Source organism: Ctenopharyngodon idella, chromosome 16, assembly GCF_019924925.1.
Source record: "Ctenopharyngodon idella isolate HZGC_01 chromosome 16, HZGC01, whole genome shotgun sequence".
Lineage (NCBI taxonomy): Eukaryota > Metazoa > Chordata > Actinopteri > Cypriniformes > Xenocyprididae > Ctenopharyngodon > Ctenopharyngodon idella.
The window spans coordinates 9,547,969-9,569,499 of record NC_067235.1 but is presented as its reverse complement, the minus strand read 5'-3'; the positions used below and the strand labels follow the sequence as shown (position 1 = coordinate 9,569,499).

Genomic DNA, 21,531 nt, shown 5'->3' with positions numbered 1-21,531 from the left:
CTACTGCGCATGTCTGGCCCTGAAGCATTTCCGGTGGTGCCATTTTTAAATGTCAAAACGGTCAGAGCCAACTTTTAGTGGTTCTCAAATTGGGGTACGCGAACAAAATGCTGAGTAGTTCATCTAACTCTACCATACCTTAAAATAATATTAAAACCGAGCATGCATTTTTAACTGGCAAAATGCCGTAAATCCATTACATTTAATAAAATTAACACATCTTTTGCAGTCACAGATGCAGCATGCATATGATAGGTTGCGTGCAGTCTGCTGCCTTAAATCGCTCAATTACAGCCATTCTCGACAATGCACCTTTGTATAAGTGGGGATTTAGCACTTACTCGCATGAAGAACAAATATAGACACAGATAGTTTATTGATATCGATTTAAAACTCAAACTTTCTTCGATACAAAAACATACATTGTGTGAGTTCTTGTATTGTTGATAACGAGCAAGAATGCAGTTGTTCCCAAATATCCACATGACTGCAAACGTGACATTATATAACAGATCAAAAAACAAAACGTACATTTTAAACACAGTACTGTCAGTATTTACTCTGTTTTGCAACGAAGAATAAATTTCTAACGAAAATCACACCAGAACTACAACACACGAATGCGGCTGTGGCTTTGAATGAATCGTGAGAGTCAATGATTCAATGATTCATTCACAGCCACTTGCTTCGTTACTGAATGAATGAATGACTCGATGACTCACTCATAAAACAGTGACTTGCTGCCACCTACTGGCGGTTTTAGTTTAATATTTAAAAGTATTGCTTAGTTTTACAATCATTGCATATTTCTCTATTGAACATTTTTTATTTAAAAGTTTTTAAAAAAATGTTCAATAGAGAAATATGCAATACAATATTTTACATTAAAACATTATTTATTTTATAAAGTTATTCATAAAGGTAAAAATACACACTGGAAAATCAATTTAGGAGACAAATATTGTCCCTTAATGGAAAAGGTGTGACTGCAGTCTAAGTGGAAGAGTGGGGGTACGCAGAAGGATGGTAATCCCTTCAGGGGATACTCCACTCTAAAAAGTTTGAGAGCCACTGGTCTAGCGCAAACGGAACAGTTAAGGCATTTACAAAAATTGAAAATAAACGATGATGTGGAATAACTGGGCCCTTTAAATAAGACTTTGAGGCGCAAACTTTTCACACAGAACATTAAACGTTTACCTTAAGTATCCAGACGACTATCATTATTTGGTTGATACTGCGTGCGTCTGCATTAGAGATGCGGTAAAAACAAATCGCAGTCTGGATGCTTACAATTACTTTCTTAGCGGAAATGTTGGGAACATTTGTTCGTACAATGTGGACGACATTTGTCTTGTGTTGGGTGAAGCTGAAGCAATAGTCTTTGGAAGCAAGTCAGCTGGTGTCAAAAACGTAGGCTACTCATCATGGTTCATCGCTAATGTGCCCGGGGAGGTTATTAATAGTTTACATAGCACTTGCATGGCTGGGTCAGTCTGCATCTATGCAAATAGTAAATTATTGCTAACTTTATGCTAATAAACTAATAGCTATGTGCCATTATTGCTTATTCCATACGTTTCATTGACTTTTTCAAGCCAGTCAGACAACGAGCAGTTCAGAATAGAACATACAGAATATACTTTTTAGGTTTTTGATGGTAAGGGGAGCATTTGCAGAAACCTGATAAATGACAACGTATGCAAAATATGTTCCTATATGGTTTTCAAGTCACGGATATGCAACGCAACACACACATTAAAAATAAATATTAGATGTAAGGAGATTAATTAGAATTCCGGTCACACTTTATGTGTGTACTTCACCATTTTATACAATATACTTATTAAATATGTAATTACATTTAAAATACTTGCATTTAATTGACATTTGAAGTTACACTGTTAACTTCACCCCTACCTGTAACCCAAACCCTTACCCCAAAACCTAAACCTAACCCTTAACCTTACCTTTACTCCTAAACCCAAGCATACCTCAAAGTCATTAGCAATAAATGTGGGAATTTATCAGAATAGCATGTAGTAACACACTAAATACATAAATGCATGGTCTTGTGCGTAGTATTTAATATTAGTATAGTTAATACCACCTAATATAAAGTGTGACCAGAATTTCTGATGAAAATCCTGTCATCGTTTACTCACCGTCATGTTGCTCCAGTCCCTTATGACTTTCTTCACCAGCATCACTCTTTCGCTTTCATGAAAGAAAAAAAAAAGCTGAAACATTAAATGCCTACATCATCGCGTACTCGACGGAAGAACATTGAGTAAACACATTATTTGTCGTAAAATATATTAAATTCAATTAGCTACGTTGTTCACATTTTTCAACAAGATTAGGCTTGTTTATAACAGATTACGGGTCGTTTTCATATCACGTGACATATTTGACCAATCAGTAAATTTAACGGTGCGGAAATAGTAATTCGTTTGAAACGTGTTGTCTTTTCTAGGTTTTAAATGTACTTCTAAAATTAAAACAACCGCATTCTTGTACGTCACTGGACGCGTTTATATTGTGGATGGTTTTGCATTAAAAAATTATTATTATTATTATTATTATTATTATTATTATTATTCTCAAAGCTAAGCTCTTTTGTATGGGCCATTTGAAAGTTATTTTGCACGTAATCATTTTCTATGCTTTCTAAACAGAGAATTATGAAACCATAGCGGCCAAATGTATCCAGGGATAAATTGATTTTTCAGTTTTTATATTTATTTCTAGGCCTATATAATGCACCGCACCTGCTTTCACAAAAAGAAAATTGTGTTATATGCCTATTTGAGGCAACATCTTATTTCAGCGTAAGGAACACATCCATTCAAGTAGTAAACAGGCCTACATATGGAATCATTATTGTTATAAATAATGCATAATACTATGATAGAATAAGCATGCCATTGCAATCAGCAATGTGACACATTTGATAGAGTTAGATACTGATTACAGTTGCAGAACAGCCATATAGCCTGGTTCTTGACCCAGGAGACATGGATTTGCAATGGCCCTTATCAAAGATGTTATAATGCTGCAGTTCACTGGAGAGATGCAGGTCAATTCCACGTGAATGCACAGAGTATGAGCAATGAAACATTTTGGCAAAATATTTGTGATTTTATTGCAAAGAACACTGATGACCAATTTGTGTTGTTATGGAAAGATTTATTATTTGGTCTTATGGAGGACTGTAGAGACAAGCACAGTCAGGTTTATATAAAAAATATACTTTTAATGGCAAAATTCAATATTCACAAATGTAAGTTTTCTTGCAAAAAAAAAAAAAAAAATGTTTTACATCTTTCAAGAAAAATATTTGTAAACTTTTAAATATCTTTATGTAGATCTATATTAAGCCCCCTCTAGTGTACACTTGTTTGTTACATTTATGATGTTATTTATTGTATTTTGACGCATCTGTAACACTTTTCCCTGTTAATAATAATAAATAATAAAGCAAGAGATTACCATTAGTTTCTTGAAAAGAAGGTTTATTGTAGCTACAATATACACACCGCCTCAACATTGAATATTTAATTCAGGGGAATATTAAATTCAGCATTTATTTTCACATTCCACTTAATAAGGAAGGAACTTAAAAGCACAAAATGGCTTTTTAAAGCTATCGTCTGCCATCTACTGGTCACTATTGGTACTTTTTGTATTTAAGAGCTCTGCATTACCTCAGAATCTAATTAAACGTATGAAAAAGAACAATTTGCATATTATGAGACACATAGGTACTGATCACTTTAGTAATTAAAATATACAATTTTACTAGTTTTTCAATCTTCTATGAACGTATTTTAATAAATTGTTGTTATACCTCAAATTGGCTCTAGAGGGCGTTGTGTTACCGCTTAGAATCAACGAGAACTCACTGATATCACCTTTGAAAGACAAATGAATCATTTTCAAAACACGAGACGCTTAAATCATTGCATGAGTAATTTCTCAGTTAGGCAAACTGTAAGTCGATAAAAAAGTTCAGCAGCCTGGTCAGGTCACACCTTTGTTATCTGCGTTCATATGACAGATGTACTATATACTATATAATTCAATCTCTGTGACATTATGAAATCTATGGATATTAGCCTATTACTTTTAGCTTGTTTGCTAAAACTAATTTCTGAAATTACACTCACACCTAAGAGTTTAATGATTAATAGTATTTACTCAATCACCTGTAGCTAATACTCAAACACCTTCCAAAGCTTTATCTGCAAAGTCACCTATACAGCTATATTCACGTAAATAAACAAGCTGAATGTCAAGTTTAAAGTTTAAGTGAATAAGAATATGTCTAAGTATGCCATAAGTCAATCCATTCTTAAGTTTGTTGACTAAGTAAATAAATAATTAAATAGGCCTAGAGTTAAATTGGTGGAGACAGTGTGTTATACCTATAATTCGGTTTATCTCAGTTTACCATTTAATATTTAACAAGCTTTATTAAAAATAAATTAAATTAACTAGGAGATAAATTTGATATTAATATGCAGCCTACTTTTTCATTGTGCGGCGCTCTCAGATGGGACTCAATTGTGCTGCGATGCTCTCGCGATAACACACGAATACAAACGTCAGCCTGATTAGCGGCGATAAGATCTCGCGAGGTTTTCTCATCTGAGCTCGGTCATCGCTGTGGGTGGAGACTTCTCCAGCAGCTGGGTAAATGCTCGCAGAATACGCGCGACAGAGTCGATTTTTCGCAACGTAGCGATAAAATTGCCGAGAAGCCATCAGTTAATCGCTGTGGTGAATGAACACATCATGTATTTAACACAATAAACCCGAAAATGCTGCGTTTGTCTGTTGTAAAGTTGTGAATGATCACTGGCACAGGTTTGCTGGAGCTGTTGTTGAAACAGTGTATCTGCAGTGAATTCACATCACTTCGTCCTGGCTCACCTTTCCCACAGGTATGATATGCATTTGCTTTTCCATATGGTTTGTTGTGTATTATTATGTGTCTGTTTTGGAAAACTTAATGCAAAAAGTTTTTTTTTCTTTACGAGCTGTCGTCATGAAAAGGTAGATGCTTCTCGATTATTACCGATCGATCACCCACTCAATTTCTATTCCAGATATCTCCAATCACACCTCACGTCATGATTTCTTGACTCTAATATATGTAAATCACTGCATAACACTAATAGCTGTATTAAACTGCTACCTGTTGTTTCATAGGAGAAATATATAGCCTACCCCATTTATTTGATAATTTATGAGTGCTTGAATTGCAATTATGAATGACTTGTACTCAAATGAGTCAGATCTGTTTGATACAAATTATTTTGACCTGATGATTCATGTCATGAAAACGTCAAAGAGTGACCATTTTAAAGGCACAGTGTAATATTAGAAATAAAACGGGGTGCAAAGGGCATAACTGGAAGGACAGCACTAGATGTGATGCCACCATTACTATGATAAGCATTTGACATATATAAACAAAAGCCAACCTTTTGAAAAGCATTTTTCAGATGTACATGCTTTCTTACTGACTGTTACATTGGAACTTTAATTTTTGTCAAGGACAGGAATGCCTGCCAGACGTCACTCTCAAAACTAGACCTGTCTGAGTCCTCTGAGACATCCTAACTCAGGGTTCCTGCTTGTTATAGGAAAAATCTGAAGCTAAAGTCTGTCTAATTTATCTGTTTAACTTTATCTGTCTTCAGAAGGACTTTCCTTTTTGGTTGACAGGAGGTCTATAATACATGGAGAAAGCTATTAGCTATTAGCATTCCCAGTCTTCTCAATGACAGTTGCTAGGTAGACGCAAGACCCCATGATGGGAACTGGGTAAAGAAGTTAAGACAAGTAGAAAAATGACAGTGCTGATGGCACCTCAAGAACATGTGCTCAACTGCGATGTACAAGGCAACGAACAGAAAAAAAAAATCTAAATCTCTAAAAATATTATTTATAAATCTGTTTTATGTCTATTTCATGCTTTTTTGATTTCCCTAAAACACTGTCAGTAAAGAAAGATGCATTTCAAATTAAAGTTGATAGCAAACAACATTTCACACATTGAATTCTCTGCCTTCATTGTGTCCAACAGCCACAACATTTAGGCGTTGATGTTATCATCAAAAGCATCAGCGAAAGTATTTTTCGATTTGGATTGGTCCTCCCTATTCTCGAAAAACGCTATAGCCTCAATCGTTCTTATGTATATTTTTTTCTTTTTGATTTGCACCTTGTCTTTTTCCTGCTCCAGTATTTTGTCATTTTGCTGTCCTCAACCCAGCTCTGCAGTGTTACGTAGAGTCTTTCTCCCAGGAGGCAGAGTGACATTGTTCCCTGTAACCCCCACTGAAAAGCGCTTTCAGACCCATTCTTCATCTGTCCCTGAGGAACAGAGGGACGCTGAAGACGTTTGCCTTTTTCAGTGCTTACTATATCTATCAGCATGCAGCTTATTATAGGTAATAACAATAGGTGAAATCTGGAACCTGCTTCACCACCTTATGATAATTTATAGAAGATAAGAGCCAAATACATTTGTGTATTACAAGAGTTAATTTTAAAAAATTTGTGAAGTGTTATTTTTCTGGTTCCACTTTATGTTAGATGTACGTCACAAAACATAATTGTTAGGTACAAAAAAAATGATAAACATATACAAGATAAGTGCATTGTATGAAATTGTTAAACACAAAACGCTCATGGCGCAAGATGCTGAAAAAAACACTGTAATGCTAAGTCCATCTGAAGTACATGTACATCAGCAAAATTCAAAATCGGCAACAAAATGACCAAAAATCCTAGTCAGAAGGTAATTAAAAAATTTAGCAGGGGATTCAAAGAGGCATAATGATTGTGTCTCTTTAGCCCGAGAGTTTTCTGTCGTGGGCAGGGAGCCGAGTAGGGAATCTCCTTGGCTATCCTGAAGGGACTCGTCTGAGAAGAAAGCCACTGAAAGACTGAGAGCCGTGTCTTTCCAGGAGCCTTATTAAAATGCATTAGAAGCACTAGGCTGCCTTCCCCCATCATTGTGGTGCTTATCATCCACATAGCAAACAGCCCAGCTGTACACAAGGGAGCTGGGCAAGCCCTGTCAGCCAGGCCCATATTCCCATTCTCTCACACACAGTCATAAACACGTGGACCCGGCTCCTCCGGAAAAAAACCCCTCTCTTGCATGATGTGACCCCCTGCTTTCTTTCTTCATATGCACAGAAAGGACAGCGTTTCAAGGACGTGAGGTCTGTCTGCTCTTGCAGAGGGATTTATATCTGGACAGCTCAGATAGACCGAGGCTCCTTAGTGCCATGCGCTCCCAAAGTCTTTATGCTCTTTAGCATATTACTCGCCTCTGTGTCTCTTTAATGTGTTTGCATATCGCTTCACCAAACAAATCAGTTTAAAACCCTTTTCCCCTATGATAAGAGCTCTGAAATGTTAATATGCGTCAATGGTCTGGATTTAGCTTGGATTTTTTCGTTGTGGCACTGAAAGAACCTCCCATAATCTGATCCAAATCACAGTGCATTACATGCAAGCAGTTTAACATCCTCCCTCTGGGTTTTGTCGTCAGTTTTGCTCATAGCATCAACAAACACATGCCAGATCTGAATGATATCAAAACAGTCGAGCATGTAAAGCACATGAGCTTGCACGTAATCTTAAGATCAGATCCACAACCTCATGCTCAGTTAGCATATCAGATTCTAATACAAGTCAAGGATCAACCACTTTGCAGAGTTAAATGGTCGGGTATGTCATTTGGTATTGGGAACCAGAAAATCCTGAAATTGAAGGCTAATATTAAATTCCCAGATTAATGTAATATGGCCCATTGTACATGGTATACTGTCTACACTGTCCATAAAATCCATAGAAAAACGGAAAAGGTTGTGCCGATAGATGATATCATGTATCGATGATAGTCAGATAGTCAGTGGATGCCTTTGATGATATCAAGATGATCATTATAGCTGTGTTCACACCATGTTGCAATTACCGTCATTTCTAGATGAGTACACGTGATGTTCTACTCAGAACTGTTCACATCCTCAGACTGGGAATCATGCGTTTCTCTGGCAACACTATCAACACCTAAATGAATTTGCAGCGCTCCGGTGGTACAGCAGTCACGTGGTACAAGTAGGAGCTCTCAGAAAATTCGTAAAGTTGTAATTATGAGCTCTAGAGGATGTAAAAACTTTTTACAAGTTGTAATATCATACATGGTGTGAATGCACATTATTATTATTTTATGCTTCGGGCTGTTGAATGCTCGAATCTGATTGGTTGTCTGAACGTTCTAAGGTGTGCAATTATTTTCAGGGAAAAGCATGGTGAAAGTAGTTCCAGGCAGGTCTTGACCGCATTACAGTTCCATATCACTTCACCAAATGATTTTAGTTATTTTACAGCCTACAACCACAAAAGAATCAAAACCCACAACGACACCAAGCAAGCAAAAAACTATAGTAAATGATAGGAAAAAAAAGACAAATTATTATCATGGTTTTTGCCACAAAATACGTGTTATGTCCTGAAAGCGCATACTCTCTCCCGCACTCTCTCTCTCTCTCTTTCTCTCAAACACACACTCATACAGTATGGACTCACACTCGCACAGAAACGTGTTGTCCGCGCTGCTCTGATGAATTAATCAGTAAAATAGTTTAGCAACTTAAATGCTACATGACATTTCTCATCAGCGAGGTAACAACTGTGCGGTTCTTGAGGTAGATAAACTTACAGTTTCACTATTAGTAGAGACACTGCTGCTGTGAGAGACGCACAAACTCAGGTAGGCTAATTTACATATGCTTATTCTCTCTCTCTCTCTCTCTCTCTCTCTCTCTCAACTGCATTAATAACCTACTATCAATGGCTCAAGGCTACTAGTTCTAAAATGATGCTTTGGAATTAGCAACGCAGGCTTGGGATGAGATGCAAATGTCTTGAAATACAATATCAGTGTCTTGAGGTGTGGTAATCGTAGTATAAGCTGAATAATTGACTCCGGACTATTGAATTGTTAGAAAATAATGCACACCCAAGGTGATAATGCGGCCATGATGCAAAGCAGTACATTATTTTCTAATAATTCAATGGCCTGTCGCTAATTATTCCTTACATATTATTATTATTATTATTATTATTATTATCAGGCTAGTATTATTATCAGATTAAAATTTGGCCCTACAGTTCATTTTCCCCACATAATTTCTTAACGAATTACCGCATAACTGACACTTGACACATGTGTATGAGGTTTGAGGACTCCTCAATGAAAATGTTTTTAAAACAGACTACAAAATTACAAGGTGACCGTTGTTTGTCAGCATTTTTTGTTTCCACAGCATATAAACATTTTAATGACACTAATAACACCAAATACAATACAATAACAAATTATTATTAATAATAATAATATTATTACTAAATTTATATGTCTTTAATAGGTCTAAAGACGCTGCACAATAATCAGCCATCGATGAAAATCAAAAGCAGTTTCAAACACCGACTTAAAAAAAAAAAAAGGAAAAAAATAAATATTGATTCTTCTTTGGGCCACAAGAGAAATATTAAGCCAATAAATTAAGACGTGACAATCTTTGCTCAAAATGATAGACAACGATTCTCATTTCCTGCTATAATAAGACTAAGTAAATAATTAAATAAACTATTATGGAGCATATTGCTCAACACTATAAGGTACTGGTAATTTTCTGCCAAGACATTATCCATTAAGTTTACAGACATTATCTTCAAAATATGAGGAAAAATCAAATTGGACAATTCGTGTTATATAAATTTGTATTATTATTATTATTACTATTATTATTATTATTATTATTATTTTTAAACTATTAGTATCTAACTGTTTTCCATACTACTTTGCCGCATTGCTGCCACATGACCATACGTTGCATCCAATTACAATTCTAAGAAATAAATATGGTTATTTATAATTACATTTTGTGAAAAAAATCTTAAAATTTGTTAGTCTGGTCAAATAATGAGTCAAATAGAGTTATTGAAAATCTTTGCTGATTTTATTTCCCGTTCATTTGTCAGACTGGAAATTGGAGACCAAGTCAAATTTATTGCATTATTGTATTCCATGCAGTATTCTTGTGTTGTATACTGCACATGTAGTAGGTCATCTGGGTATTCCATGCACACAGAAAATGTGCATGTTGTGCACAGTATACCTACAGAACTGCAGATACTGAAATTGCAGAAAGAGTGGCCTGTTAGTATGTTATTTTGAAAATAGCCTTTTTTTATGAGAGTGCCACATATTATTACTGAAAATCATTTTGTTGGTTTGTTTAATCAAGGCTATACTTTGTTTGAGTGATTATGGTGCAGAGTCATTGAGTTGAGTGAAGTTATTTAAAATAATCACTGGCAGAATGGTGTAGGCGAAACAGCGTTGTGGGTGTTAAGTCCCAGGAGAGAGAAAGACTGAACACTGAAACGGATGTAAATGTTACCTGAAACCAAAATAGACTCAATTAGAAATGGACTCGCTTGGAGCTCATGACAGCTCTTACTTTATTAAAACTTCTTTTTTTTACACCCATCCTTGCTGATTTTTTTTCCAGATAAATAATGTGTGAGATGAAGTGCAATGTTTATTTATCACCTACTGTATAGCCAAATTTAGGTATGTCTTGAATTATTTGTGACTTTTATAGTTTTCTTTAATTTGATAATATAGCAAGAATGAATTATTATGAATTAGTATTATTATGAGAATTATTAATTAGTAAAAGCTAATTGTTGCTCTGTTAGGAGATCATGTGAAATTTTGCCAACATCTGAGGCAATACACTCAGGGGAGCTCAAGCAGTTAGGGCTTTAAAACCATTAATTCTTCAGTTTATGCCTAATTTCCAAGCAGACATCAAAGACATTTCAGTCTTATGCTAGCTGAGATGGTGCCACTAAGGGTCTGCTCAGTAGTTTCAATACATAGCTGACATTTTGCAGGCATTTGTTAGTTGGCAAAGCCTTTTTATGTTTCCCTCTAGGTTGTCTCTATGCAGTGAAGGGAATTAAATGCACAGCTGGTGACACTGCCATTTCTGCTGTTTGTATCCTTGTGGATCGTACGTTAATGCCGCTTAATTCTCAAAACATGAAATACTATGGATGAAAACAAACAAGGAAGATTGTCCTTCACATCCTGAAAATTAGCATTTTTCATCCATGAGATGTGACAGCAAGAAGCTCTGCCAGCCTCCTCCTAATTTTTAGTACTGATAAAGCTTTTAACATAGCTAGAATGTTGTCACCCTCAATTTGATGCAGTCATTGTGAACAATAGGAATAGCTGTCGCTATTTCAGATTACTGAAGCAGGTTCTTTATGTCTTTCCGCAAACATTTTCTTATCTCCTTCTAAAAACAGTCTGTTTATTGTCCCAAACCAGCAGGCACAGTTAAAGCATTAGCCTGTAGGCTGTTGCGTACATGGCGCACTGAGAACACGCACATAGAAATTTAGTGCCAAATTCTGTGAATGTGTGGATGCAGGTGGGCATCTTTAGCCACTCTGTGGTCTCCATGGCTCTGCAGGCTACCCTAGAATGCCAGCAGCTCAAAGGATGAGATTATGTCAAGGGTCTTTTATAAAAGCTTTTATAAAAGCTCAGTACTGAAAGGGAATACAGGCAAATCCAATAAAGTCACAAGAATGACAGGAGGTAATGAATTCCGTTTAACCACTTTAAGTTAAAGACCCCCTCTAGTTTTGATGTTGTTTATATGTCTATGTGGTGTTTTTAATATGCTTTAAGACAAACCATGTGCAAATTCATAAGTTAACACCATTGCTGAGTATTTTCTTCTTACATGTCCAGTGAACCAAAGACCGCCTCAAAAACGTGGTTTGAAATCGCTAGTGTTTCTGACATCACAAACTACCTTGTAACCAATCACGTCAAAGTGTGGGCGGGCTTTAGCATATCATTAACTATGCTGCGTAGCAGGGGAGTCTCAAGAGAAGCCATACCAGTATGTTTTTCTGTTGATATGAAAAATCGTGTACATTTAGCAATATAGCAGGTGAATTATATATATGATGTATATTATGATGAACTATATGCCTTTCTCTACTGACATTCTATGATGTTCAAAGCATTTCAAAGGATGCTGATTTCTAGAAGGCAGACTAAGATGGCGAACAGGAACATGGTTTGTGTAATATTAACAACATATTAGTTGTTTGATAATGTAGTCAAGCAAAAGGCTAATCATATTAATTACCGTAAAGTGTCCGACGTTGTGAAGAGCAATACTTTTGTGCAGCTTTTACTACAGTAACTTGAGTAAAAGTTGACCAAGTGGGTCTCTGAGCTGGTGTGAGTGATTGGAGGTGGAGCTAATTTGCATATTCATGGACTGCATATACTAAATGAAGCGGTTGCATTCAAGCCATTAAAAAGGCATGACGATTTTTTTTTTTTTTTTTTTTTTTTTCCCCTCACTGGAAAAATCGTTTAAATATGTCTTTTTGGTGACCCAAGTCAAGTCACCTTTATTTATATAGTGCTTTTTACAATGCAGATTGTGTCAAAGCAGCTTTACGGTGATAACTGGTATATACTTTTGGCTGCACAGCAGCTCTTAAAGAAAATGGTGTCATTGTCCATCTCAAGTACATTCAGTATTGATTCATTCGGTTGTAAGAATCAATAGTTATTAATTTAGTTAATTTATCTATATCAGCACTGGAGTGAACAGTGATGTCATCATCCAGCTCAGTTCAGTTCGCATACAGTGGTGTCGATGCAGGCAGAACAAAACACTGTTGAATATCAAATGTCAAGTGTCCCCAACTAAGCAAGCCAAAGGCGACAGCGGCAAGGAACCCAAACTCCAACAGGTGACATCAGGTGGCAAACAGGTGTTAAAATGGAGAAAAAAAAACTTGGGAGAAACCAGGTGACATCAGGTGGCAAACAGGCAGAAGGATCTACCGCCTGCAGTTGCTTTTGATATTCTAGGTATTATCAACTGGCCTGAATTTTGAGATTGTAATAGACGTGAAGGACTATAATGCAATAAGAGCTCGCTCAGGTACTGGGGAGCTAAACCATTGAGTGCTTTGTAAGTAATTAGCAAGATTTTAAAATCTATACGATGTTTAACAGGAAGCCAATGCAGTGTTGACAGAACCGGGCTAATATGGTCATACTTCCTAGTTCTAGTAAGAACTCTAGCTGCTACATTTTGTACGAGCTGTAGTTTATTTATCAAGCGAGCAGGGCAACCACCCAGGAGAGCGTTACAGTAATCTAGCCTTGAGGTCATGAACGCATGAACTAACTGTTCCACATTTGTCATTGAGAGCATATGTCATAGTTTAGATATATATTTAAGATGGAAGAATGCGGTTTTACAGATGCTAGAAACATGGCTTTCAAATGAAAGATTGGTATCAAAGAGCACACCCAGGTTCCTAACTGACAACGAAGACTTAACAGAGCAGCCATCAAAGATGAGTTTTAAAGGGAACATCGGATGCCCATTTTCCATAAGTTCTATTTGAGTAATTACTTATTAGTTATTAACCAACACCTTTATAAACCTTTACAAAGGTAACCTTAATGTAGTGTTACCATGTTATCTTTACATAAAACGTACACAGTTTGTAAAAAGACTACCACCTTAATGCATTGTTCATTATAAACGACCGGTTATGAATTACAATTATGAAGGTTCTAAATAGAAATGATGACATAACAATGTTCTCTGAGACTGTTAACTCAGCTTAACTCTTAATGACTAGCCGAAAAATTCTAAGACTGAACTTGACACACAAAGACTGTTTCCTTCGACTGGACCAATTTTAAATACTTACAAACGGAATTTAAACACCAACTGTAATCTCTGACTAAATGCAACCGGCTCTGACTCGCCCCGTTTGCACGTGCAGTTAAAAGTAAATAAATAAAAATTATATTCTCTTCTTCTGGAGGTGAAGCTGGATCACAAACAGTTGGTACCAATCCATTCTTCAGGAACAACTTTTTAGCAAAACCTCCCTTGGACTGTCCCTCGTTCAGAAAGCAGTCTGATGTAAAGTGATTCACGCAAACAAACACATTTAGGTAGATTGGTGGTCGCATTCCCTTCAAAAACAAAGTTAATCCACTGCGTCTTCATCGGCTTAGCTGTTGGGAGTAAATGATGACTGCTATGTTCATTCTTACAGCCAACAACAAAACACCTCAGTCGCTTGGGAGACATTCTTGTATACACCTGCTCCGGCGTCGAAACAATGGCGGACTGTTTACAGCTCACTCAGGGTTTGTCTATGCTAAAACGGCAGTGTTCGTCAAGAGTCGTAGGAGGGGCCTGTGCAAAATTACAAGAATCTGAGAATGTCTTGATCTGAGAAAGTGCTTATGATTTATGGGGATTTAAAAAAATAAACACTGGGTGGATTTTTATCATTATAGAGTGTTTTTATCATTATAGAGTGGTTGTGTAGACACACTGCCAACACACATTTATGTCCAAACACCATGTATAAGTGCATTTTGCATCCGATGTCTCCTTTAAGGGATAAAATGATTGACTACAGGGGGACTTTAAAATGATTATTGAAGTAATACAAACTTCCTGCAGTAGTAATCTAATTTTTACTAGTCGGATTTTGGAGGCTTGACATATAAAAACACATACACAATGTATTCACAATGTAAAACCCATTTAAGTGCTAACATAAAACAGTCTTATATCACCCTGTAGGAGTTCACAATATTTGGTACTCTTCTCTCTCTCTATACCCTACTCTTTTTATCCTGTGTTTATTCTGTAGTGTATGTTTATGATGTATTAAGACAGAAGTCTTCAACCCTGCTCCAGGAGACCCACTGTCCTGTAGAGTTTAGCTCCAACCCCAATCAAACATACCTGAAATGGCTAAATAAGCACTTCAAGATCTCTTGAAAATCATGCTGAAGCAGGCTGGGAATAAACTTTGCTGGACAGTGTGTATCCAGGAGCAGGGTTGAAGACCTCTGTTTTAAGATAGATTGCTGTCAGTAACTCATGAACTTCCTTATTCAAATTTGGTATTCTGATCATTGCAGGTGTTGGAGCATGAGCGTGGGGTCGGAGTTCTGCTGCGATGCGTGCTATTGGGTGTAGGATGAACCTGCCGGCAGTGCTAAATGGCCTGCTGGTGTCAGTGGTGGCAGCCTTGCTTTGGAAATATGTTCGCCTGATTGAACACACATCACAGTTGGAAGAGGAGCTAGCGCTCACACGCCAATCACAGGAGTTCTCACAGGTGCGCATCGACTATCACGGTGCCCTGTTAGCACTCCAAGAACATGGCACCAGAATGGTCTGCACTGGCAAGATGCACACCGATCGCATCTGCCGCTTTGACTACCTCTGCTACTGCACGGAGGCTGAGGAGTTTGTATTCTTCCACAGTAATGCCTCTGTGATGCTGCCCAACCTTGGCCCTCGGCGTTTCCAGCCCGCCCTGCTGGACCTCTCTTCTGTAGAAGACCACAACACTCAATACTTTAATTTTCTTGAGCTCCCGGCAGCGGCTCTGAAGTTCATGCCGAAACCTGTGTTTGTGCCAGATGTCACTCTAATTCTGAACCGGTTTAACCCAGACAACCTCATGCATATTTTCCACGATGATCTTTTGCCCATCTACTACACAATGCAGCAGTATTCAGACTTGGATGACGAGGCCAGGCTTGTCTTCATGGAGGGTTGGGGTGAAGGTGCTCACTTCGATCTCTACCGTTTGCTCAGCAGTAAGCAACCACTTCTCAAGGAGCAGCTGAAGACCTTTGGCAAACTCATGTGCTTCACCAAGTCCTACGTGGGACTATCAAAGATGACAACATGGTACCAATATGGCTTTGTGCAACCGCAAGGACCCAAAGCCAACATTCTGATATCGGGTAATGAGATCCGCCAGTTTGCTTCATTTTTGATGGAGAGGCTTAACATTACGCGAGAGGAGGGCGATGACTACATTGTAGTTTTTAAACGTACCACTAACAGGCTCATCCTCAATGAGGTGGAACTTCTTCTGGCTTTAGCCCAAGAGTTTCAGATGAGGACTGTCACTGTGTCTTTGGAGGAGCAGTCGTTTGATAGCATTATCCAAATTATTAGTGGGGCGACTATGTTGGTCAGCATGCATGGAGCCCAGATGATCACCTCCATGTTCTTGCCCCGTGGTGCCGCTGTGGTTGAACTCTTCCCTTATGCTGTAAACCCAGAGCAGTACACTCCATACAAAACCTTGGCCTCTTTACCTGGCATGGACCTTCAGTATGTCGCATGGAGAAATACCATGGAAAAGAACACCGTTACATACCCTGATCGCCCCTGGGATCAGGGTGGCATCGTCCACTTGGACAAAGAGGAACAAGAACGTATCCTTGCCAGCAAGGAGGTGCCAAGACATCTTTGTTGTCGTAATCCAGAGTGGCTTTTTCGCATTTACCAGGACACTACTGTGGACATTGCCTCTTTTCTGGACTTACTTAGAGATGCTCTAAAAAAGCCTAATCTTAAAAAGGCCAAGGTGGCTAGCACTGTACATCCTGGTCGAGTCAGAGAGCCCAAGTGTCAGACATCAGTACAGGCCACCAATGAAGCAAAGCTCTCAGTGTCATGGCAGATCCCTTGGAACCTGAAGTACTTGAAGGTTAAAGAGGTGAAATATGAGGTGTGGATCCAGGAGCAGGGAGAGAACACATATATGCCTTACATTCTGCCCCATCAGAACTACACCTTCTCAGAGAACATCAAACCCTTTACCACATATTTAGTATGGGTGCGCTGTATCTTTAACAAGAACCTCTTGGGCCCGTTTGCAGATGTTCTTATATGTAAAACTTGATTTAGCAATCAAGTTAAACGTAACACTGTTACTGTCAGCTAGTGTAGAATTAATTTGAAGATTAATTCTCAGGAGCTATCCTGAAAATTAAACTGTGACACGGGTGAATTGTTTTCGACCTTGGTAGTCATTCTTGTGACTTGACTGTTGTTCATGGTCCTTATGGAGTGTCATGAACTGATGGAGAATGAAAGCCCTGACTGCAATTAAGGTTAGAAGGGAATGCAGTTTATAGAACTGCCAGTCCTTTTAGATTTCCTATTACCATCCAAACAAAGTTCTCTATTAATTTATTTATCAGAAATGTATTATGTAATTTAAACTCATATTTATAAGTTCAAGACACTGGTTTTGTCTGACGCCTGCTTTTGTTAACTGAAATATTGCATACATTTCTGTGGCTTAAGTGAACTGATCTGATTTGTATGTGATTTTGTTAGTGTGCTCTCTCTTGCCCAAGGTTTTGTGTTGTATTTTTCATTGCGTTTAGTTATAATGAAGAATTTGGGGGGGTTAAAAATATAGTATGAAGTAACTGTAAGAAAATACAAGAAAAAAGTAAACGTTGTACTGTACATTGTACTATTTTAAAAATGGGCTGCTGTTTTCTAGCTTGGATTGATTAGTTTTCTGCATCTGGAGTGTTGATGTTTCCATTTTCTTTTTTTTTTCTTTTTATAACTAGCCTCAAAACCACTGATTATTATTTACCTGTACTGTTCAGTAGGAAATATTTGAATTTGTTTGCCAGTGAGATCTATCAAATTCATCTCATTTTTGTAAGGTTTATAGAATCACATCACAGACAGAAGACTTCAGTAGGTAGCACCTGATGATTGGAAATAGTTTGAGATAGTGTCATGAAATTCTAATGTTTCTTCTTTGTGGCATGTCGGTAATTAACTCTGTGTTGAGTAATTTGGAATCTCTATGTTAAGAGGGGAAGTATATTTGGTGGTAGCGGCATAGTGGGCTAGTAGCAGAAATAAATTAGGTTGAAACCTTGGAAAGGCAGATTCATGAACTGTAGAGTTACAGAGTAACTGGCTAAAAGCATTTGCTAAACAGCCACTAAAGGAGTAAAAGTACTTCCAACCTTTTATGACTGCATACGCCTTACAGAATGCAATATTAAAGTTCTGAAGATTACTATTCATATATGTAAAGAAACCACTGTTTATATGTGCTTCCAATGTCCTGTCATTCAACAAATGAGCATAAAACCATATCTATACATGCTTTAGAGAAGGATAATTCCGGTTTCTATTGTTTTTTTTTTTGTTGTTGTTTTTTTGTTTTTTTGTTTTTGTTTTTAGATGTTGTGCACATGCTTCATATTATGTCACATCTGCATATCTGCATTTCTGCAAAGAACAAGCTGTGTTGTGCTGACTTATGGATTATTGAGAAGATGGAAACGTGCTTTATTTCTGCCAATTATTTATTGAAGAAGACTCTGGAAAGCTATACATACTGTAGCCCCGATTTGTCAAAGGTTGCACTGTGTATTTGATTTTTTTCACTGCTGTGATCAATGAATGGAACATACGAAATTCAACAACCAACCACAAGCTTTCTTTCTTTGTGTTGTTCTGAATGGCCTGTCAGGGCGCCTGTGTTTTTTTTTTTTTTTTTTCCCTCAGTGAGGTTTTATTCTGTCCTTCGATTGAGGACATTCTGCATCACATGGAAATAAATTTGAATGATCCTAAAACAGATTAAACCAAGAACATTTCTAATTGAAATTCGGAAACGGCAAACCTCAGCCATGCAGTTTATTAGCATAACTCTGTGTTTTGATGGTAATTTTATTCAAGTATGAGGATAATAAATGAATTCTGTTTGTTATACAAAATAGCAGAAATGTCCTTTGCATAAATTCAGAGAGAAAAGCAACCTAGCATGTAAATCTGTCTTGCCTACACTCTGGGGTGAGAAACAGCTGTCTGTGGTTGGAAACTTCTCAGATTCCGCATTCTCTCATTTCAATCATTAGATGGTAGTTTTTTTGTTTTTTTTTAAATACATAGATATATATAGAGAGAGAGATATATAGGATTGCAGGCTTGGGTCCTGTAAACTGTCCCGTTCCCTGTGCCAGTTCATGAGATTTACCATTATGTGCCACTGGAATGCCATATATCATTTTTGTCAGTTTTATTAAATGGACAATTTCTCAAATGTCTTTGTGATGTCTTGTTATTTAACTTGTATCATTTATCAATATTATTATTCAATGTTGATGAATTTGTCTTTCAATTCAATATCTTGTAAACATTTTCTAAACCTTTAAGAAGTGCTGGATTATTAAACTGAAATGTGTAACATGGACTGGTAAAGAGCTTCGATCCAGCAGTCATGATTAGGAGAATCATGGACTTTTATACCATGCGTAAAGTTAAACCTTAAATAAACAATTTAATAATCAATTAAAAAGGAATTTATATTTGTATGATATTACATATGTACCCACATTGGACCAGTGGTTTAGAAAATCGATGGATGATTCAGCTGTGGGTGCCATCTTCTGGCGAGACGTGGGAATTCATTCGGTGAGCCACTCTCACAGTGCATTATGGATATTCTCTGGCCAATCAGTTGTACAGTCACTATTGCGGTGCATTATGGGATTGAATGAGTGCACTCGATAACATCCACTGTGGTTTCGGACACCACTACAAATGACTGTCCCTTCAAATAGTACCCTGTTTAAAGGTATAGGGGGCGATTTCAGACACCGCCTAGGACTTCAGACTAGATTAGATTGTTTGAACGTAGGAATGCTAACGATTGATTGACAATTGATTAATTGTCGATAATAATTTAATCAATAAAACTTATCGATGGTCGATTAAGCAAGGTCATCATTAGAGTGTGTAGTTTTGAGGTGCGTATGGCTCATGTGCAAAACAAGTGCAGCAGACACGAGGAAAAATGAAGCAAGCGCCATACGCAATGCCATAGTTACGCATTCTAAATGTATTAATGTCTTCAAGCATTGCAATGGATTAAGTAGGCTAGCCGTTTATTTCAAAACATAATTAACCAAGCATCTTGATACAATTCAATTCAATTCAATTCACATTTATTTGTATAGCGATTTTCACAATACATATCATTTCAAAGCAGCTTTACAGAGAATGCATGTCAACATTACAATTAGGAGAATGCAGTTAGCTAATAATGTAATAATTTAGGCAATTAATATACAATCACTGTTAGCAATTTAATACATCGTCCCTACCCACTATACCCACCCACCATAGCTTAGATCCGGTTTCCATTGGTTGAACTTTCAAATGACATTGGAAAACACTGCATCATGATCACGGCATGTTTGGATCTCGGAAGTCCTATAGCTTTAGCCAAGCAGCATGTCATCTCTGCATTGTCTTGTGTTTGGGCTTGTTCAAGAGCACCTGCTCTAAATAAAGATGTGCTATCTACTATGGTTTACTAATATTTTGCGAAGTTACAAACCAAAACCACTGTTTACACAAATATGCTTGTTGTATTCTGCTAGTTGAGACCTTTTCAATAATATATGACAAGTCTATCTGTCATGTACGATGATTCTACAGATCACATTTTCATTTATTTTTTTTAATGTTATAAAAAAGCACTTATTTGCTCGCTTAGTGCACTTTTGACATATTTGCTTACTAAATGTCACCAAATTTATAAGCACTTGTTAAGTGATGGTCATATTCACTGTAAAACCAAGCTTCTAGGCTTTAAAACAACACCTATTTTGTGTTGGTTAAGCAAGTGGTTAAGTAACATAACTTGGTAGTGTATTTAAGAGGTTAAGGTAAACGATTAATTGATTGTAAATTTGAACAACAATCGATTATGGGAATTTATCTAAACTGACATCCTTAGTTTGAACCCACCATATACAGATAATGAACAGATACGTGTAATACTGTTATTGTAAGAGCATTTATAATGCTACTGCTGTCTCTTGGAGGACAGTTGAATAATCCTTTTTGTAGTAACCCATCTTTTCCTCTGCTTGCTATTTTTTGGCATTTTATTTTTGAGATCAGAATCACTGTGACCCTCCATAGACAGATTTGTTTATGGATGCTGCATCTGCCTACAGAATGAAACATGAAAGAATAGTAAATCTGATAATATGCTGAGTTTCTCGATGTAGGGCACTGTCAGTTCAAGGTGTTATGTATAGCCGAAGGGGATACTGCTAAACTGCAATGAGACGATGAAAGAGAGAGACTGTGTGTGTTGTGCTTTGCATGTTGAGACAATTTAAACCAGGTTTCAGGCACGAAGTACAAATTACATCAGTTTGCTTTGAACTCATTAACCTAAGCACAAAATGGCATGGTGGTTTTATTCTTCCATTCTTAAAGGAATCTTTAGAAATTTGCATTCTGTATTGGAGCCTATAATTTTCAAAGGGTTTAAAAGAGCTTTACAAATAGGATTCGGAAGGGATTGGCTTCACTGTAGATCCAGGTTTCTTCATATCCGGGCCTGGAGGGCCTAATCAAAGACACCCAAACAAGTTAATCAAGGGCTGAGTTCGAAAACTTAGGCAGCTGACTTGTTGCCTTGCTGCCTTATCAGGCAATTACTTTGTAGGCAGCATTTGTGCACAAAGGCACCTCACGAAAATGA

General features: G+C 37.2%; 2 protein-coding genes across 2 annotated transcripts in view; one reads left to right on the top strand and one right to left on the bottom strand.

Annotated features, from left to right (window-relative positions):
• Positions 1 to 2,386, bottom strand: part of snrka (SNF related kinase a) — a 55,729-nt gene extending 53,343 nt beyond the window's left edge. Inside the window, exon 1 of the mRNA XM_051864281.1 lies at positions 2,166 to 2,386. The gene's annotated coding sequence lies outside the window, so the exon portion shown is untranslated. The remainder of the gene's footprint in view (positions 1 to 2,165) is intronic.
• Positions 2,387 to 4,681: 2,295 nt separating this feature from the next.
• On the top strand, positions 4,682 to 19,241 carry pomgnt2 (protein O-linked mannose N-acetylglucosaminyltransferase 2 (beta 1,4-)). The gene is made up of 2 exons (XM_051866505.1): positions 4,682 to 4,946; positions 15,104 to 19,241. Exon 2 carries the CDS (start codon positions 15,142 to 15,144, stop codon positions 16,888 to 16,890), a length of 1,749 nt encoding a protein of 582 aa, XP_051722465.1. The 5' UTR covers positions 4,682 to 4,946; positions 15,104 to 15,141; the 3' UTR covers positions 16,891 to 19,241.
• The last annotated feature ends 2,290 nt before the right edge of the window (positions 19,242 to 21,531 follow it).